Here is a 17,174-nt window from a genome sequence, read left to right on the forward strand (position 1 = left end):
AAAATTCAAATCTTGGCGAGGGCCGTGGGCATTTTATTATTCCGGTAGTGTTTTCGGGATGTAGTTAAGATAATGTGAAGATAGGATTTTGATCCACATATGATTGTACAGTACACTCTCAGATATAGAAATTGAATAAATTATTATCTAAAGTTTAAATTTGACCTCAAATATTTGTTCAAAATAAGATTTTATATATTCAAATGAAAATGCAATATTTTTCTTTTTCTCTATCATCTTTATATAATTATATCAGTTGAATTTAGTGTAAATAATTGGAGATGTTCTTAGAAATGATAACACTGAGTCATTTTTATTAGGACTGATAGATTATAATGCTCGCAGAATTATTCCTGAATTGTAAATTCAACACAGATACTATAAATTATTCAGATGCAATCTCAACTAAAGAAGATATTAAGGATTAGCCACTATTAATTTGGTTTGGTAGTTTTCATCCTTCATATTTATATATTCAAGCTATACGCAAAATTATGATTTTTTCACTACTGTCTGGTATTGATAAGTATAGAAATAAAGAAATAGAAACTTTTATTAAAAATTTACACCATACTAATAACGCTTGTACAATTCAAACATGCAAAAACATGTACTAAAAAAATATAGTCATACCTTTGGGTCATACTAACAAATGTTATGTGTCATAACAAAATATGGCTACATAGGGTCACAATAATATTAAATTCGAGTCATGACGTAATGATTAGGTTTTATATTACAAAAAATTAATCTAGTCTATTATGTCATAATAGATGAATATATAGGTCATGAAAATGTAAGGGTAAAATTAGTCAGAATAAACCAAAATTTCATTCATTACATCATCCTATTGACAAACAGAAAGCCACACGCATTGATGACTGACATCAGTAATTTCTACATACGTAACTTTGCAATCTAAGTGTTCTCCAGAAATGAATTAAACGAACATTACTTAAAAAATAAAAAACTTGAATCAAACATCAGAATTTCTTCCGGACTGCATCTTTTCTTTCTCTTTAAATTTGTCGCAATTCCTTGAATCGTAGTGACCCCACTCCTGACATTTCTTGCATTGACGCATATGCTTGCTCTTAAGCTTCAAAGCCTTCTCGACTCTTGAAGGGAGTCTACTACCACATCCCTTCGTGCTAACGACTTCAGGTGGATGTACATCTACTTCCTGGGGTGCCTCAGCCCCATAAGATTCCTCCATTATTTTCTTCTTCTGGGCTGTAGACGTTACAACCACATTGGAAAAAATCTGTTGTCGAGCTTCACGCACTATAGATGTTAGCTCATGAATTTGATCAATATCAACAGACACAGCCTGGTAAAGACCCAACATCTCTCCCAACAAAATTGCTTGGGCCGTCTTCTTCTCATCAACATAAACATGTGTTGCTACATCTGGGTTTTGGACGGCATGAACAACCTTAAGCAGAGGAGATTTCAACCATCGACCTCCAATCAGATACTCAGGAATCAATCGCAATTTTTTGTTCTTCAACACAAGGAAGATGTGGCTGCATACAAGACCAGCCCTAGAAAACATCTTACAACCACATAGACAAACATAATCCTCCACAGATAATGTGACAGACCATGTGTTTGAAAAATGATCTACAACCTTGTAAACCTCTGGACTTGAATCATTAGATATTGATACCAGACTGCAGTGGTTATAAGCCTCCAGAATCTGTTCTTGAATTTCCTTGAATGCACCATCAGTAAATATTGTGGATGCATGCTTCTCAATAGACCATTCTGTTTTCATATTTGCAGTGGTATTATAATCCATATAATCCAGCTTTGCGGAGTAGTTTCGTTGGGCATCAACAACATTATTGAAATTCATTAAAAAAACAAGGTTCGCCCTGGACTGAGTATACCTCTTGAAAAAACTATTCTGCGATTCCGAAACAGATGTCGTCTTTATCAAAGAACTATAAGGAAAGTCCCTAAAGTAGGCTGGAACCCAATACTTTCTTGTTTCGAACATAGAAACGAACCATTCAGAGCCAACAAGTTCATAAGTCTCCATCACATTCTTCCACTTGTCTTCAAAGTCAGTGGGTTCAATTAACTCAGACCAAACGTATGAATTCAAATCCTTTTTAAAATCAGGATTACCAAGAAGTGACTTAGGAACCTTTTGAGCGACTTTTGCCATGATGTGCCACACACACCATTTGTGACGTGTATTCACAAGAACTTTTTCAACGGCTACTTTCATGCCCAAGTCTTGATCAGTAATTATCAACTTGGGATGTATGCCCATGCATTTCACAAACTGCTTAAACATCCAAGAGAACGAATCCGCGCTCTCACTACAAAGCAAACCAGCTCCAAAGGACATTGCGCGCCCATGGTTGTCCTTACCAGTGAACGGAGCGAAAATCATTGAGTACCTTCAAGGAAACATAAAATAATATTAAAAGATTTACACGTGTTTAATGATATATCAAATAATATGTCATAATAAACTCAAATCGTAGCATAACAGATAAATGCATCAATTTTAATAAAAAAACTTCTACCTATTAGTTGAGTACGTAGTATCAAACGAAACGATGTCACCAAATTGCAAGAAATTCATCTTGGCCATAGGATCACACCAGAATAAATGAATCAGACGACTACAGGAATCAACTTCATACTCGTACGTGAAGGCATCACAATTTTCCTTCTTCTTCTTCAACTCATCTATAATAATTTGGGCGTCATATCCTTCAGCGTATCTTCTGATGTCCCATGTGTAGTTACGGATGTCCAACATAGTACACCCAACAGACTCATAACCTCCCATCAATTCAGTCAACAGCTTGAAAGTGAGAGATGGCCCGATATTAGCACCAGCACAATCTGAAATAAATTTTTGATGAACTAGTTCAAGCTGACGATTTAATCTCATGAACTTCTGGTGTTGTACCTCAACCATGGGGTGGTTGTGTTCTTCGTTAAAGTGTTGAATTACGTAACCACGGTCAGAATCAAATTTGAATGCAACACAAGCATTACATCCACATTTTTTGGATTTACGTCGTTGTTTGGGTTGCTGATCGTTAAACTTATGTTCACCCTCTCTGTTACACACCATGTAAAACCGTATGGTCATATCATCAACCTTCTTTGAACCATTCTTCCTTGTATCAAATCCGACACGTCGACCATAGTTCTCATAAAATTCAATCGCGTTGTCCAACGTGGGGAAGCTACGACCAACAAATGGTTTAAGCTCTATAGGGCATTCTGGGATATTTAAATATGTAAAAATTCATAAACAGAACACACGAAACAAAAACGATTAAAAACCAACAAGCAACCATATACTGGGTGTAGAATGATAATGGGTCATAATAGGCTTAAGTCGTGGCATACATCCAACACAAATATCATATATGAAAATGAGTCATACTATACTAAAATCAAAGCATAGTGAGCAAAACGCTCAAAAAAGCCATTTGACAAAATTCACACAAACAATGACGACGACATAAACATATTAGAAAATATGAACAGTAGCATAGCAACCTAATGAAAATAAAAAAATATGACGATAACCAGAATTCCCAAAAACGTCAACAGAGTATGATGGATATTAACAAAAAAACCATCATACACTGGGGGTTAGGATGATATTAGGTCATAATAGGCTTATATAGTGGCACAGAACTAAAAATAAATAAAATATGAAAATGTGTCATACTATACACAAATAGAAGCATATCGGACAAAACGATCAGATAATATATTTGCAAAGTTTCACCGAAACGCCTACGGAGAAATAAACATATTAAAAGATGTGAAACGGAGCATAGCGAACAAATGAAAAAAAAAGACAATGACCATAACCTGCATTCCCAACAACGTCATCGGAGTATGATTGATTATCTACATGCGAAGTAGGAAGAGTTTCAGATTCCATTTTTAAAGTATGGAAACTGTAAACTATGATTAAATATAATTACAAATTGAACAGATTAAACTGGAACGCAAATGGAGATGTGTTCTTCAAACGATGATGATATATTTTTAACGCTTGAAAATAATACTCTGGAAGTATTACACTGCAAATTTGGTGTAAGAATGGTTACAAATGATGAATCACAGAGAAGATGCGGTTGAAATAGATATAAACCAGAATTGACGCATATTCTTTGATAGAGGTAATATATATTGCCGACCGCAAGGAAGGAAGAAGGCGGCGGCCAACCGCCTTCGCACCGCGACTCCATCCGCCCCCGAAGGAATAATAACATAATTCACAAAACCGATTCGTAGTATTAAAAACACGATACATAAAACTTCTGAAAAAAAACCGATTCGTAGTATTAAAAACACGATACATAAAACTTCTGAAAAAAAAATAAACAGGCCATAGAAGAGAAACCAGACAGATCAATACTACAATAAAAAATTGTTCATTCCAACTCAAAATCAGTTCATTACTAAAACAAAACACATAATATTGTTATCATTCAATATTCATAACAAACATATACACAATTCGCTAAACACATAGGAGTAATCTAGCACGTATTCGGAGGACATGAGTAATCAATAAATATCATTAATTCAATCCGAGATTTCAGCTTAATAGGAGTAATCAAACACGTATTATGTGTAGTAATGAATTCGATACACAATATAATTACCTCGTGTATTTCGATAAACCAAATTAATAAGTGTAAATTTTCCAATACCGCCCATTCCGACAAGTGCAATTGCTTCAGGAAATAATCTCTTTGATTGCCATATTGATCAGACAATCCAACCATTATTCCACCAAAATTATTTCTTATAATCTCCTCCTACATAAGATGATGGAAGGATATCTGTAAGTTGAGAAAGGTTGGGAATGAGATTCTATAAATCCTGCATATTATTTTATGGTGAAGTGGACAACATATATAGATGGAGGCGGAAGAGAGAAAGGATATGAGATTAGGGCTCATTATGTTTCTTTGTTTTATTGGCATATTTTATAAGGCAAAACCCACCTTCAAGCCCACGTACTTAATTCAATCAATTGTTTTATTATATCTTTATATGATTTGCTTAATTTAATAAATAATTATGCCTTAATTTTATTTAATTTATTTTAAATTAACAAATCTTTTCATTTGGTGAAGTTTGTCGTTATCTGTATATTATTACTTGTAATCTAACCAATTTTATGAACTATTCGCAATTTAATATAAATATTAATAAAATGCCAAATAAACACTTTTAAATTAGGCCTCCTGCTTCGTCTCCATCTTCGTTGATACCTACATTGCCGATGGTGGTGCCTGGTGGCAGAATTTTTATTATCATGTGGTGTCAATTAAAGGGGAACTGAGGGAGTATATCAAAGAGAATATATATATATACATAACATATTTATAATCTATTTATCTGAGATGTGATCAAATACAAACCCCTATCTATAATATAAACTATAAACTTTAATCATACACACTTCTTGTAAGTAATCAACGGTTAGCAATGAGATTCATATGTCAATGTCAACGCCTAATACAAATTCTGTCACTGGGGGAATGTCAAAGCCTAATACAAATTCTGTCATGGGGGGAATGTCAATGTCAACGCCTAATACAAATTCTGTCACTGGGGGAATGTCAACAATGTCAACGCCTAAAGTTTGTATAGTTTGTATTATAGAGGGTTTGCAGATTATCATGACCCTCTATAATCTATCTATCTATACATGTATAAAAGGCGAGTTTTGACCTTGATTTTAATATCTACTATAAGATATGGGCATGAGTTCAAATATTTAAAAATTGTAACCTCACTATATAATTCAAGCATAATTAGCGTTATATATTTCAAACATAATATACCGTTACAATTTTATTTAACATATCAAAACTAATAATGATTCATAATAGTAATAAGTTGAAACGAGTTTTAACAATTTTGTAGTAATAATTTTTCATTCGTTAATGCATGAGAAAGTGGGGTGGCAAATTCATCATTACGAGTATAAAAATTTTCAGTTTTTGGCGGTTACAATAAGTGGAGGAGCTAGGCTGCATTCTATTTTCAATTATTATCATTATGTTTTCATTTATGTTCTTTACATAAATCAAAGTTGTAGACATTATATATATGCATATTGCCTCGGGAGGTTTGAGAAAAGGCACTGCATAAAGAAAAAGAGTATTGTATTGTGACATTTTTGGCCAAGACTTCATTTTGAAGGAATTATCTATTTATCCATTCAATGTAGTATTTTTCGCTCTCCTTAATTCACCCATCATTTTATGCATTTTTATATTTTGATTATTATGTTATTATATTATGAGTGAATTACAAAAATGGTCCATGGACTATGGGTTTATCTCCCCCATAGTCCCTGTACTTTAAAAATATTGCCAAACAACTCTGGACTAAGGGTTTGTCTCAAATTTGGCCATTTTCCCATTTTTTGTACGAAAATACCCTTTTGAGCATTTGGGTAATTTGATCTTTTTACACTTTTAACATTTTAAATCTAATATTATTTCAGTGATGTACTAAGAGCATCCACTATGTTGTCCCCCTCCCCACCGTCCCTTAAACTACTATTTGAGGGCTCTATTGTACTTTATTCCTCCATCCCTTAACTAAGGGACGGAACCTGCAACGCTCCGTCCCTTAACCGTCCCTTATTCCGTCCGTTAAATTACTATTCATTCAATTTCATTTTTTATTTTTTTTCTAACTCAATTCAATTAAAACAAACACACTTCATTAAAATTAAAATAACATTACAACATAAAATAAAAATAAAACTTAAAATTTTTTAAAAGAAACATAATTAAAATCTTAAAAAAATAAAAATGACATAATTTAAAATACAATGTTATATGGACATCCTTGAATGTTTTATGTTTCACTTTCGATGTGGGACAAAATCATTCTTGGATGTCTCTATAAAAGAGAAGCAACAAAGAATGATTTTGTCCCACATCGAAAGTGGAACATAAAACATTCAAGGTTGCCTCTATAAAAGAGAAGCAACCAAGAATGACTTTATCCCACATCGAAAGTGGACCATAAAACATTCAAGGTTGTCTCTATAAAAGAGAAGCAACCAAGAATGACTTTGTCCCACATCGAAAGTGGAACATAAAACATTCAAGGTTGTCTCTATAAAAGAGAAGCAACCAAGAATGACTTTGTCCCACATCAAAAGTGAAACATAAAACATTCAATGTTGTCTCTATAAAAGAGAAGCAACCAAGAATGACTTTGTCCCACATCGAAAGTGAAACGTAAAACATTCAAGGTTGTCTCTATAAAAGAGAAGAAACCAAGAATGACATTGTCCTACATCGAAAGTGGAACATAAAACATTCAAAGTTATCTCTATAAAAGAGAAGCAACCATGAATGACTTTGTCCACATCGAAAGTGGAACATAAAACATTCAAGGTTGTCTCTATGAAAGAGAAGCAACCAAGAATGAGTTTCATAAATTCGCAAGCCCGTCAAATATATGTGGGCTATTACGAATTTCTTGTATTTATTTATTTGTAAAAATTGTTTTTAAATATAAAAACAATTTTTATAAATAAAAAGTATATTTTTTAAAATTCGATTTAAAAAAAAAAATTGATTTATTGCGTCAGCGTGACGACGCCCACTCGCGGGCCGGCGAGTGGGCGTCACGCACGACGCCGGGTCGCGCCACGTCGCCTAGGCGCGTGGCGAGACGGCCCGTCGCTTGTCTCGGCGACACGGGACGCTGGACGGGGCTCGGGAAGGGACGGGACGGGGAGCTTCAACACGTCGCGCGACGGACCCGTCTCTCCAGGACGGATCGCGGGATGCCGGCGCGTAGTGGATGCTCTAAATCTGATATTATTTCAAAATTATCATTCTTCTTTCATTTTGTCACCCTTCACTTTGTTTCTTTATTTAATATTAGATTTAATTTTTCCTTTTGTCATCCTTCACTTTGTTTCTTTATTTTAATATTAAATTTAATTTTATAAAATTAATTTTTAAATTCAGATTTTTAAATATCAATAAATTTTTAATAATTATTAAAATTATTAAATAACACAAACTGATAGTTTTAATCAATATTTAATAGTGTCTAATATTTAATCAATAAGGTATGTCGACACCAACTTAGTTTTAATCAATATTTAATAGTTTTAATCATAAATAAATCATATAACACGATTTATGCTGAAATAAATATGCATCTAATGTAAGACTAATATAATTTTCGTTTATTTATTTGAAAACAATCATAATTAACTAGAAAATTTCAACCAAAATACTCCTATATAAAATTTTTAGTAGTATCAAATTTTTAGTTAACTTCATAATATCTAGTCACAAGCAATTATAACAACAGAAAGAAAGCTAAATAGAATAGCTCTTATTTTTCCATCATGATTAATATTATTTTTCTGCACTTCCTCAATTCAGCTGAATATTACATTAAATAACAAAAACTAATAGGTTTAATCAATATTTATAGTGTCCATGAATTAATAGTTTTAATTAAAAAAAATTTATTGATATTTAAAAATCTAAATTTAAAATTTTATTTTATAAAATTAAATCTAATATTGAAATAAAGAAACAAAGTGAAGGATGACGAAAGGGAAGAAGAATGATAATTTTGAAATAATATCAGATTTAGTAAATCACTGAAATAATATCAGATTTAAAATGTTAAAAGTATAAAAAGACCAAATTGCCCAAATGCTCAAAAGGGTATTTTCGTACCAAAAATTGGCAAAATGACCAAATTTGAGATAAACCATTAGTCCAGGAACCATTTTTGTAGTTCACTCTTATATTATATTTATTATTGATGATGATTTTGAATTTTTGGTATCTTTATTATTGATGATGATTTTGAATTTTTGGTATCTTTTTAATATTTTATAATTATTTTGATGATATATATTTGGAATCACATCACAGAATCGTGGCTAATGGTATGGAAGGACCAAAATAAAGGTATTTATTAGTTATTTTTTATTGTTTGGACCAATAGTAATAATAATTGGTTTCTTGATTTGTTATTTTACTAATTGGTTTCTTGATTTTTTTTCATTATATTTTGCCATCCATAATTCGTCCATCACTCTATGCAATTTTATATTTTGGTCAGTAGTTATCAACTTATCATATTATATTTGTTGCTGATATTGATTTTGATTTTTTTTGTATCTTTTAATTTATATTTGTACATTATTTTGATGGCATACAATCAGAATTTCATCACATAATCGTGGTTAATATAATAGTCATGGAAGGGTCAAAATGAAAGGTATTTATTGATTATTTTTGGCTCTTTAGACCAATAGTAATAATAATTGGTTTCTACATGCGTCTAAATTCACCAGTCACATTGTCAATTTTAGATTTTATAGATATATTAATGAGTATGTATGAATCAAAATCTTCCTTCGATTAGTAGTAATTTTTAAAATTTAATGTTTGGGCTTCGACTTTGATTTTCGAATTTGGGGACTCCTGGTTGGAATATCGGTGTAATCTGCCTATTTTATGGAGTTGATTCGGTTGCTTCGTTAATTGTTATGTAGCGGCGTTTGAAATGGTTGTTTAAGATTATATGCGTAATACAAACTGAGCTTATGTTTCTCTAATATATAATTAAATAAAACGAATATTAATTCAAAATTTCAAAATTCAACATATTTTAAATCAAATCCTAAATAAAAGTTTTTGTTTTAAATGTGAAAAATACTAAAATTCTACATATGTTGATATCATGTTTTGACTTTAAATGTCCCATCATTGTTATAATTGAATTCACTAATTTAATAAAAATTGTTTTGAAATGTAAAAAAAATCAGAATATCGTATACAATATTTATATTTATATTTATTAAACATAAAATTTATGTATCTAAAGTATAGAATTTTCTTAAATAATAAATTTATTAAATAAATTAAAACACGTAATATATGATAGTTTAACTTGGATTTGCACGTCAATTGTGCCCCATCGAATATATAAATATTTTTTTGTTTTCTTTCATTAAATAAAGTGTATTCTAAGTGTGTTTGTGGTTGACCTTTTTGTAGTAAAGGTAAAAAAGTGTTTTAAATAAATTGTTATTGAATATTTTTTTTAATTTAGATCTTCATATAATTATATTATTTTTCATTACATAAATGTGAATTCACGGTTTTAAAATAGTGCTTATAGAAAATAAATTGGATCGTGCATAGCACGGGTACGAGCTCTAAGTAAGTTGAAGTTTAACTTGGTCTGGCATAAATTGTTACTAAATTTTTATTATTCAAAAGCTACCTCCTTATACAAAAAAGATAGACAAAGTTGTAGTGACACGGATTTTAATGCGCAAAAGTAAGAGAGGGAGTGAGAAAAAAGGTGATGGAAGTAGTGTTAGAGCATCTCCAATGGCGGCTAGCGGGCCGGCTAGCCGATTTCCGGCGCTCGCCGGTCCGCTCGCCGAACCATTAGAACCGGCGAGCGCCATTTCGGTGAAAAAATCGGCGAGCTCTGGCCGATGCGCTCGCCGGTCTGCTCGCCGCCATTGCAGGCTTAGGACCGGCGAGCAATCGGGGAGCGAATTTAATGTTTTTTTTTTTATTTCGAAACACTATATATACGCGATTTGCACGTCATTTTCATTCGCACCACTTGTTTTAACGAGTACTCTCTCTATCTTAATTTCTGTACAAGATCAACAATGGGAAATGAGCAACGTTGGTGGTAGTAGTGGTGGTAGTGGTGGGGATGATGAGGAGTACGATCGTCGAATGAACGAATCATTAGAGGCCTATATGAACCGTGAGATTGATCGGCTGCTGCAGAGGGCCTTGCAGCCGGCGGTACCTCGACCTCGACCACGGCCAGTTGTCCACCGCCGAACAGTGATTGAACGTGATCACGTAGCTGCACATCAGCGCCTATACGCAGACTACATCGCACAGGAGCAGCGGTTTAACGACAACCATTTCAGGTGCCGTTTTAGGATGAGCAGAGCCCTGTTTATGCGTATTGTTAATGCCTTGGAGCAGCGATATCTGTATTTCCGCTTCAGGCACGATGCGGCTGGCATACCCGGCCACACACCTATTCAAAAGTGCACTGCGGCAATCAGGCAGTTGGCCTACGGAGGCGCGGGAGACATGTGGGACAAGTACCTCCACATCGGTGAGTCGACTGCCCTTGAATGTATGAAGTATTTCTGTTAGGGCGTGATTGAAATTTCTCGTGATCAATACCTTCGAAGCCCTACTCGCGAAGACTGCCAGTATCTGATGCAGATGCACGGGGAGAAGCATGGGTTCCCGGGTATGTTAGGCAGCATAGATTGTATGCATTGGGAGTGGAAGAACTGTCCCGCTGCCTGGAAGGGGTTCTACACGACCGGCTACAAGGGAAAGAATCCCACGATGATCCTGGAGGCCGTTGTTGACTACCGGCTATGGATTTGGCATGCGTATTTTGGGATAGCTGGGTCGAACAACGACCTCAACATCCTCAACTCGTCGCCCCTTTTCAACGAGCAGTGTCAGGGCGTCGGTCCGGCCATCAGTTTTGTCGCCAACGGGACCCAGCATGATATGGGCTACTACTTGGCGGATGGGATATACCCTAGGTGGCCCGTCTTTGTGAAGACGATCAGATGCGCATCGGATGAGAGGAATACCTACTTTGTGAAACGCCAGGAGTCTGCGCGCAAGGACGTGGAGCGCGCATTTGGTGTGCTCCAGTCTCGATGGGCGGCAATTAGGGGTCCAACTCGTTTGTGGCATATCGACTGCATTGCTGATATGATGTGGCAGGAGGAGTTTGTGGCTGGGCTATTGCTGGGCGAAAGCCACTGGAGATGCCCTTAGTGGATTGTGGGGTTTTTTGTCCACATTATATTTAAAACTTTTTATTTTAGAATTGATCTAATTTTGATGTATGATCCAAAATGATAAAATTAGTCTATATTTTATGGACAAAGATGTACTATAATTATAGTAATTTATGATATTTGATGTTGCAGGTGTGGGTGAGTACAGATAAAGAGATCATAGAGCAATCGTTCGTAAAGTCATGGAAATAAGTTATATTTGGAGGAAGTCAAGCATCGCACGTGTAAGTCATGAAAATCTGCATTTTTAATTGTTATTTATAAGCCTTCGTTAATTAATGTATGTATTCGTGAAATATGCAGAACAAAGTGGATGGAGCTAGAAAAGTATCTCAAATAATTAAATCTCAAGTCATTTGCAATCAAGGAAGCTTCAATTTATAACATTAAGACGAGATTAAAATAAAAAGGGATTTGAACCAATTTGAAGGATCTAGCTTAACTAAAACAAGTTAATAATGTAATTAATATTATTTCATCTATTTCAACTTAGTTGAGTCGTATTTCTTTTTGGGATATTTCAACTTAGTTGAGTCATTTATATTTATAGCACAAAATGAAATGTAGTACTAGTATATAATTACCACTTACTTGAAGGTTAGTTTAATACCGTCATGAGTTTGATTAATATCGAGCCAAGCTTTGAACTTTATTTATTAGATACTTTGAGAGTTAGAAGCGGTTTCGAGGTACGCATAAATATTACTCTATCCATCCTAGTATAATTGAGTTGTATTTTTTTTATCACTTTTAATCTTTCTTACTTATTATCCATCCTATACATTTTATCTTTTAACATATTTACTTTATTTTATTCCAAAATTAATTCTCTTTCTAACTTATTGATTTTATCTTCTTTACTTTATTCACTAAATACTTTAGTTATATTTTATGTTGAAAAGAAATGCTTCAGTCATAGTGAGGCAAATAAAATACTTAGCGTCTTGTAAAATACTTATAACATTATCTAGAGTCTATTTATAATTTTATACAACGACTATTAACTTCTTAATACAATTAAGTCAACTTTTGTACTCAAATGAGGCGGAGTGAACAAATTAAAACATCATAATTTAATGCTACTACATTTTCAAACCTTATAGAATTAGCTAATTAAAATTCATGATTTAAAAAACTATTAACTTTGTAATACAATTAAACTACCTATTCCTTTTTCTTCATTCTCTTTTCCCATTTTGATCACTTGGGCTTCTAATGGACTACATCAATACTTCCATTTTTCGTGGGCCGTTCACTGAGACAACCCATATAGCCTTCCCAATAAAAAATTATTTATTTATTTAACAATTATTATTCTTTGTATTTGTATTAATATACTTTTTATTACAATCGTATCACCCTATTTAAAATAGGTGGGAAGTGATAATAATATAAAAAACTAATACTAGACGTATTTTAATTGAAAGCCCATTTAGTACCACAACTTACAATCCAATCACATGTGAATTTGTCTAACCCTATGGATCTCTTAATCATCCTCATAAAGATGGTAATGGATTTGGACGAGAAAAATAAGCAGATCACAACATAAGGGTGTGTATCTTAACCATAAATCCAGATGTCATGTATACATTCTTGAAACAAGATCTTCATGGAGAGACATTCAAGTTGCAACACCCTCGTTTTACTTTATGTTATTATATTATACGTGGCCCATATTTAATTTAACTAAAATGTAATGAATAAATTTCGAATCCGACTCTATATGAGACCACTTTTAGCAATTAGTCTTAAATTAAAAGTGCAATAACTTTTAAAGTCAAATGTTTCTCACCGGCCACATTCTTGAGTGGAACGTGATTTTAGGAAGTGTTGTTAGGTGGAATAAAATAGAGAGGAAAAAGGTAGTTGAATTCCGTGCAATTCCGAGGCAACCCTCTCCTTCATCAATGGCAGTTCAATGTTCAAAGCAACATCCTTCATAGATTTTTGAGAAATTGAAATATAAATTATTTTCATCAATTTTTAACCGTCAACCGTGTTTTAAAGTCTAGAGTTGGTCCCTTATATCTGCACAAAAACCTATTTGGTCCAGATATTTTAAGTATGTTAGCTTTTGGTTCTAGACAATATGTATTGGTCCATATTTAACTCATCGATTACGTAAGCACCATGCGAATTTCAAGTCACAAGCACTGTGCAAATTTCAAGTTGCAAGCACTAGGCAAATTTCAAGTCTCAAGCACCGTGCGAATTTCAGAGGCATTCAACCGCTAGTACATTTTGCATCAAAGCAAACAAATCAGCATTAACTTTTACTTTTTTTTACAAAGCGTTGAGTCCTACATTGCTTACGAAATCGTGATCAACCAACTCAGTTTTGGTTGTTTCTAGGAAGTCAATAATTTCAAATGAAACAAGATCAACGGGTTTTTGAAATTCTAAATAATCACTCAAAGGCTTAACACCACACAAATTTTCTATAGTAACCTTACCGCATTCCACAAGAGCGATGAGTTCATCGCGGCTCAGTTTCTTCAACTCCTCGGACTCCGTAACCCCATATTTTACGACAGCAGTAATGTCATGCGATTTACCGATAAGAACTGTACCGTGCTGCAGCATTTCGATCAGATCTTCCTTCTGGAGTTGTTGTGGCTGCGCCTCTGGATCGGGATCTGGCACCAGCACCACAACCCCATGGCGGCAGAAGTAGTCGAGTTGCTCCGCTGCGCTCCTCGCCATTCTAGATTTTTTTTTGATGTAGAAGAAAGTAGGAGTAGTAGTATTTTTTACTTTAGGCGTCCCATTTATTTATAATAGCAACACTTCTATAATTGTTAATATCCCACTGGAATCGGTCCAGAGCCTTTGTCCTATCGGCAAAGAGCTTAGACATTATTGCATGAGATGCCGAGTTATTTGTAATTTCCTCCCTTATATAGGAGTTAATTTGCCATCAGTTGTAATTTCCTCTTATATAGGAGTTAATAGGATAGAAGTTTATTTGTAATTTCCTCACTTATATAGAAGTTAATAGGAGTTTATTTGACATCGGTTGTAATTTCCTCTTATATAGGAGTTAATAGGATAGGAGTTTATTAGTAATTTCCTCCCTTATATAGGAGTTAATAGGAGTTTATTTGACATCAGTTGTAATTTCCTCATATCTATAGTATAAGAGTTTATTTGTAATTTCCTCCCTTATATAGAAGTTAATATTTCATCCCTTATATAGGAGTTAATTTTTTAGTATAGGAGTTTATTTATAATTTCCTCTCTTATATAGGAGTTAATTTTTTTTTTAAAAATATCCCACTGGAATCGTATATGTTGAATTCAAAACAAAATAAATTATCATTTCTTCGAACATTAACCAATTTTTGGAACTCGCCTTTGATGAGTTTAATTTACCACCTGCAAAATATAAACAGTAAAAAAATTTAATTCAAACAACACGGAAAATGAATTTTTTTTATTTAAACAAATGAACTTGGGAAACACATGCCCTAGCGAAGAATAATTGAACTGATTTGTGAAATTGTCGCACGTGTTTCAGTGTCAACTCTAAAAAATACTACTCCATAATCAATTTATCAAAAATACTACTCCATAATCAATTTATCAAAAATACTACTCCATAATCAATTTGATACCTACATTGCCGATGGTGGTGCCTAGGGCTGGTAGCAGAATTTTTTAGTATCATGTGATGTCAATTAAAGGGGAATTGAGGGAGTATATTAAAGAGAAAAAATATATATACATAACATATTTATAATCTATTTATCTATCTATAATAACTATATAAAAGATGAGTTTTGGTAAGTATTTATAAATATTGGGTATGAATTTAACTATTTATAAATTTAAAACTAGTTACATATTTTCTTAAATAAATTTGGATAAATGTTTAAACAAATACTCCATAGTAATTAATATCGCAATTACCTCATGAATAGTACACTAAACAAAGAAATAAGACAATAGTGGAACAATCATGCTTCAGTCAAAAAACAAAAAAACAAAAAAAAAACAAACTTGTCCGTCTGATCATTATAGCCATGCCTAGCCAAATGAATTGAGCAATACGCAATTTAGGCGAATTTGATATATAGACGTTCATATAGAACTATGGAAGTTTCCCAAATAATGAATGATTTTAATGCGGCAGTTATGTTTGATGGCGGCATTAATGAGATGAATATTGCTTGTAACTTTTTCCTTAACTCATATTCCACTAATCCTTTATATTTACATTATACTCCCTCCGTTCTAAGATAAGCGAAGCGCTTTTTTTTGTACAAGATTTAATGATTGATATTTAAATAGTTAAAGTGATGAGAGTAAAGTATAAGAGTGAAAAAAAAGTGGAGGAGTGAAGAGATAATAAAGTAGGTGGTGAATAAATTAAGAAAGATGATTTTTTGATAAAGAGGGAAATGACTCATTTATAGTGAGACATCCAAAAAAGAAATATGACTCGTTTATCTTGGGGCGGAGGGAGTATTATAAAATAAATATAATCCATCCCTCACTAAGTAAGGCATTCTTTTTCGATATGAAATTTTAAAAAAATGTGGTTTTGTTAGTTAAGTGGTGAAAAATAAAGTAAAAGAGAAAACACAGTAAAGAGGAAAAAGTAATAGTGAATACCAAATATGAAATGACTAATTTATTTTTAAACATCCCAAAAAGAAATATGAATCACTTAACAAGGGACAAATAAAGGGGAGTATATATAAGTGGAACCTACATTCCGCTATCTTTTTCTATCAACTTTTCTTTATATTTCTTAAAACATGCGTCAAAGTTAAATAAGACTCTTATTCGCGGACGAAGTAAGTATTAGTATTTTATATTTATACTAAAAACATTCTTAAATTCAATTATGAAAATACTAATTGTGTTTATCATTTCTAAAATGAAATATCCAACTAAAATACATTTATGCCATGTTTGATTGCCAAAATTCTGTCTGCGAAAATAATCTGATTCTTCAAATTTTAAATTCTTGTGTTTGTTTCGATTTATATTCAAATTGGGAAAATAATCAAAATCCCAAGAACAAGGAAAGTTAGTACAACTTTCCAGGATTCTGAATCCTAACTTTTCGTAGGTATTCTTTTTCCTAGTTTTAGGATTCCCACATATTTAATGCAAATAGTATAGTTTTATTATTATTATTATTATTATTATTATTATTATTATTATTATTATTATTATTATTATTATTATTTACAATGTTTTAAAAATAATTTAGAATGATAAATTATACTTAATTTTAGTATAATAAATCATTTTAATTAAAATTATCATAATTATAACTATATTT

The 17,174-nt window shown here is 32.7% G+C and overlaps 1 protein-coding gene across 1 annotated transcript; it reads right to left on the minus strand.

Annotated features, from left to right (window-relative positions):
- Window positions 1-936: 936 nt before the first annotated feature.
- On the minus strand, window positions 937-4,824 carry LOC121761407 (protein FAR1-RELATED SEQUENCE 5-like). Its single transcript, XM_042157055.1, has 3 exons — window positions 4,659-4,824; window positions 2,541-3,252; window positions 937-2,411 (listed from the first exon to the last, which is right to left on the minus strand). Exons 1-3 carry the CDS (start codon window positions 4,711-4,713, stop codon window positions 977-979), a joined length of 2,202 nt encoding a protein of 733 aa, XP_042012989.1. The 5' UTR covers window positions 4,714-4,824; the 3' UTR covers window positions 937-976.
- Window positions 4,825-17,174: the final 12,350 nt, after the last annotated feature.

This window comes from Salvia splendens, chromosome 13 (assembly GCF_004379255.2).
Source record: "Salvia splendens isolate huo1 chromosome 13, SspV2, whole genome shotgun sequence".
In the NCBI taxonomy this organism is placed as follows: domain Eukaryota; kingdom Viridiplantae; phylum Streptophyta; class Magnoliopsida; order Lamiales; family Lamiaceae; genus Salvia; species Salvia splendens.

What these genes read in the sequence shown, in the direction of transcription:
- LOC121761407 (XM_042157055.1), bottom strand. Translation starts at nt 4,713, where the DNA reads ATGGGCGGTATTGGAAAATTTACACTTATTAATTTGGTTTATCGAAAT. An exon ending in GGTTTATCGAAATACACGAG is followed by an intron (nt 3,253 to 4,658) that starts GTAATTATATTG and finishes TAAATATCCCAG; the next exon opens with AATGCCCTATAGAGCTTAAA. An exon ending in ACTACGTACTCAACTAATAG is followed by an intron (nt 2,412 to 2,540) that starts GTAGAAGTTTTT and finishes GTTTCCTTGAAG; the next exon opens with GTACTCAATGATTTTCGCTC.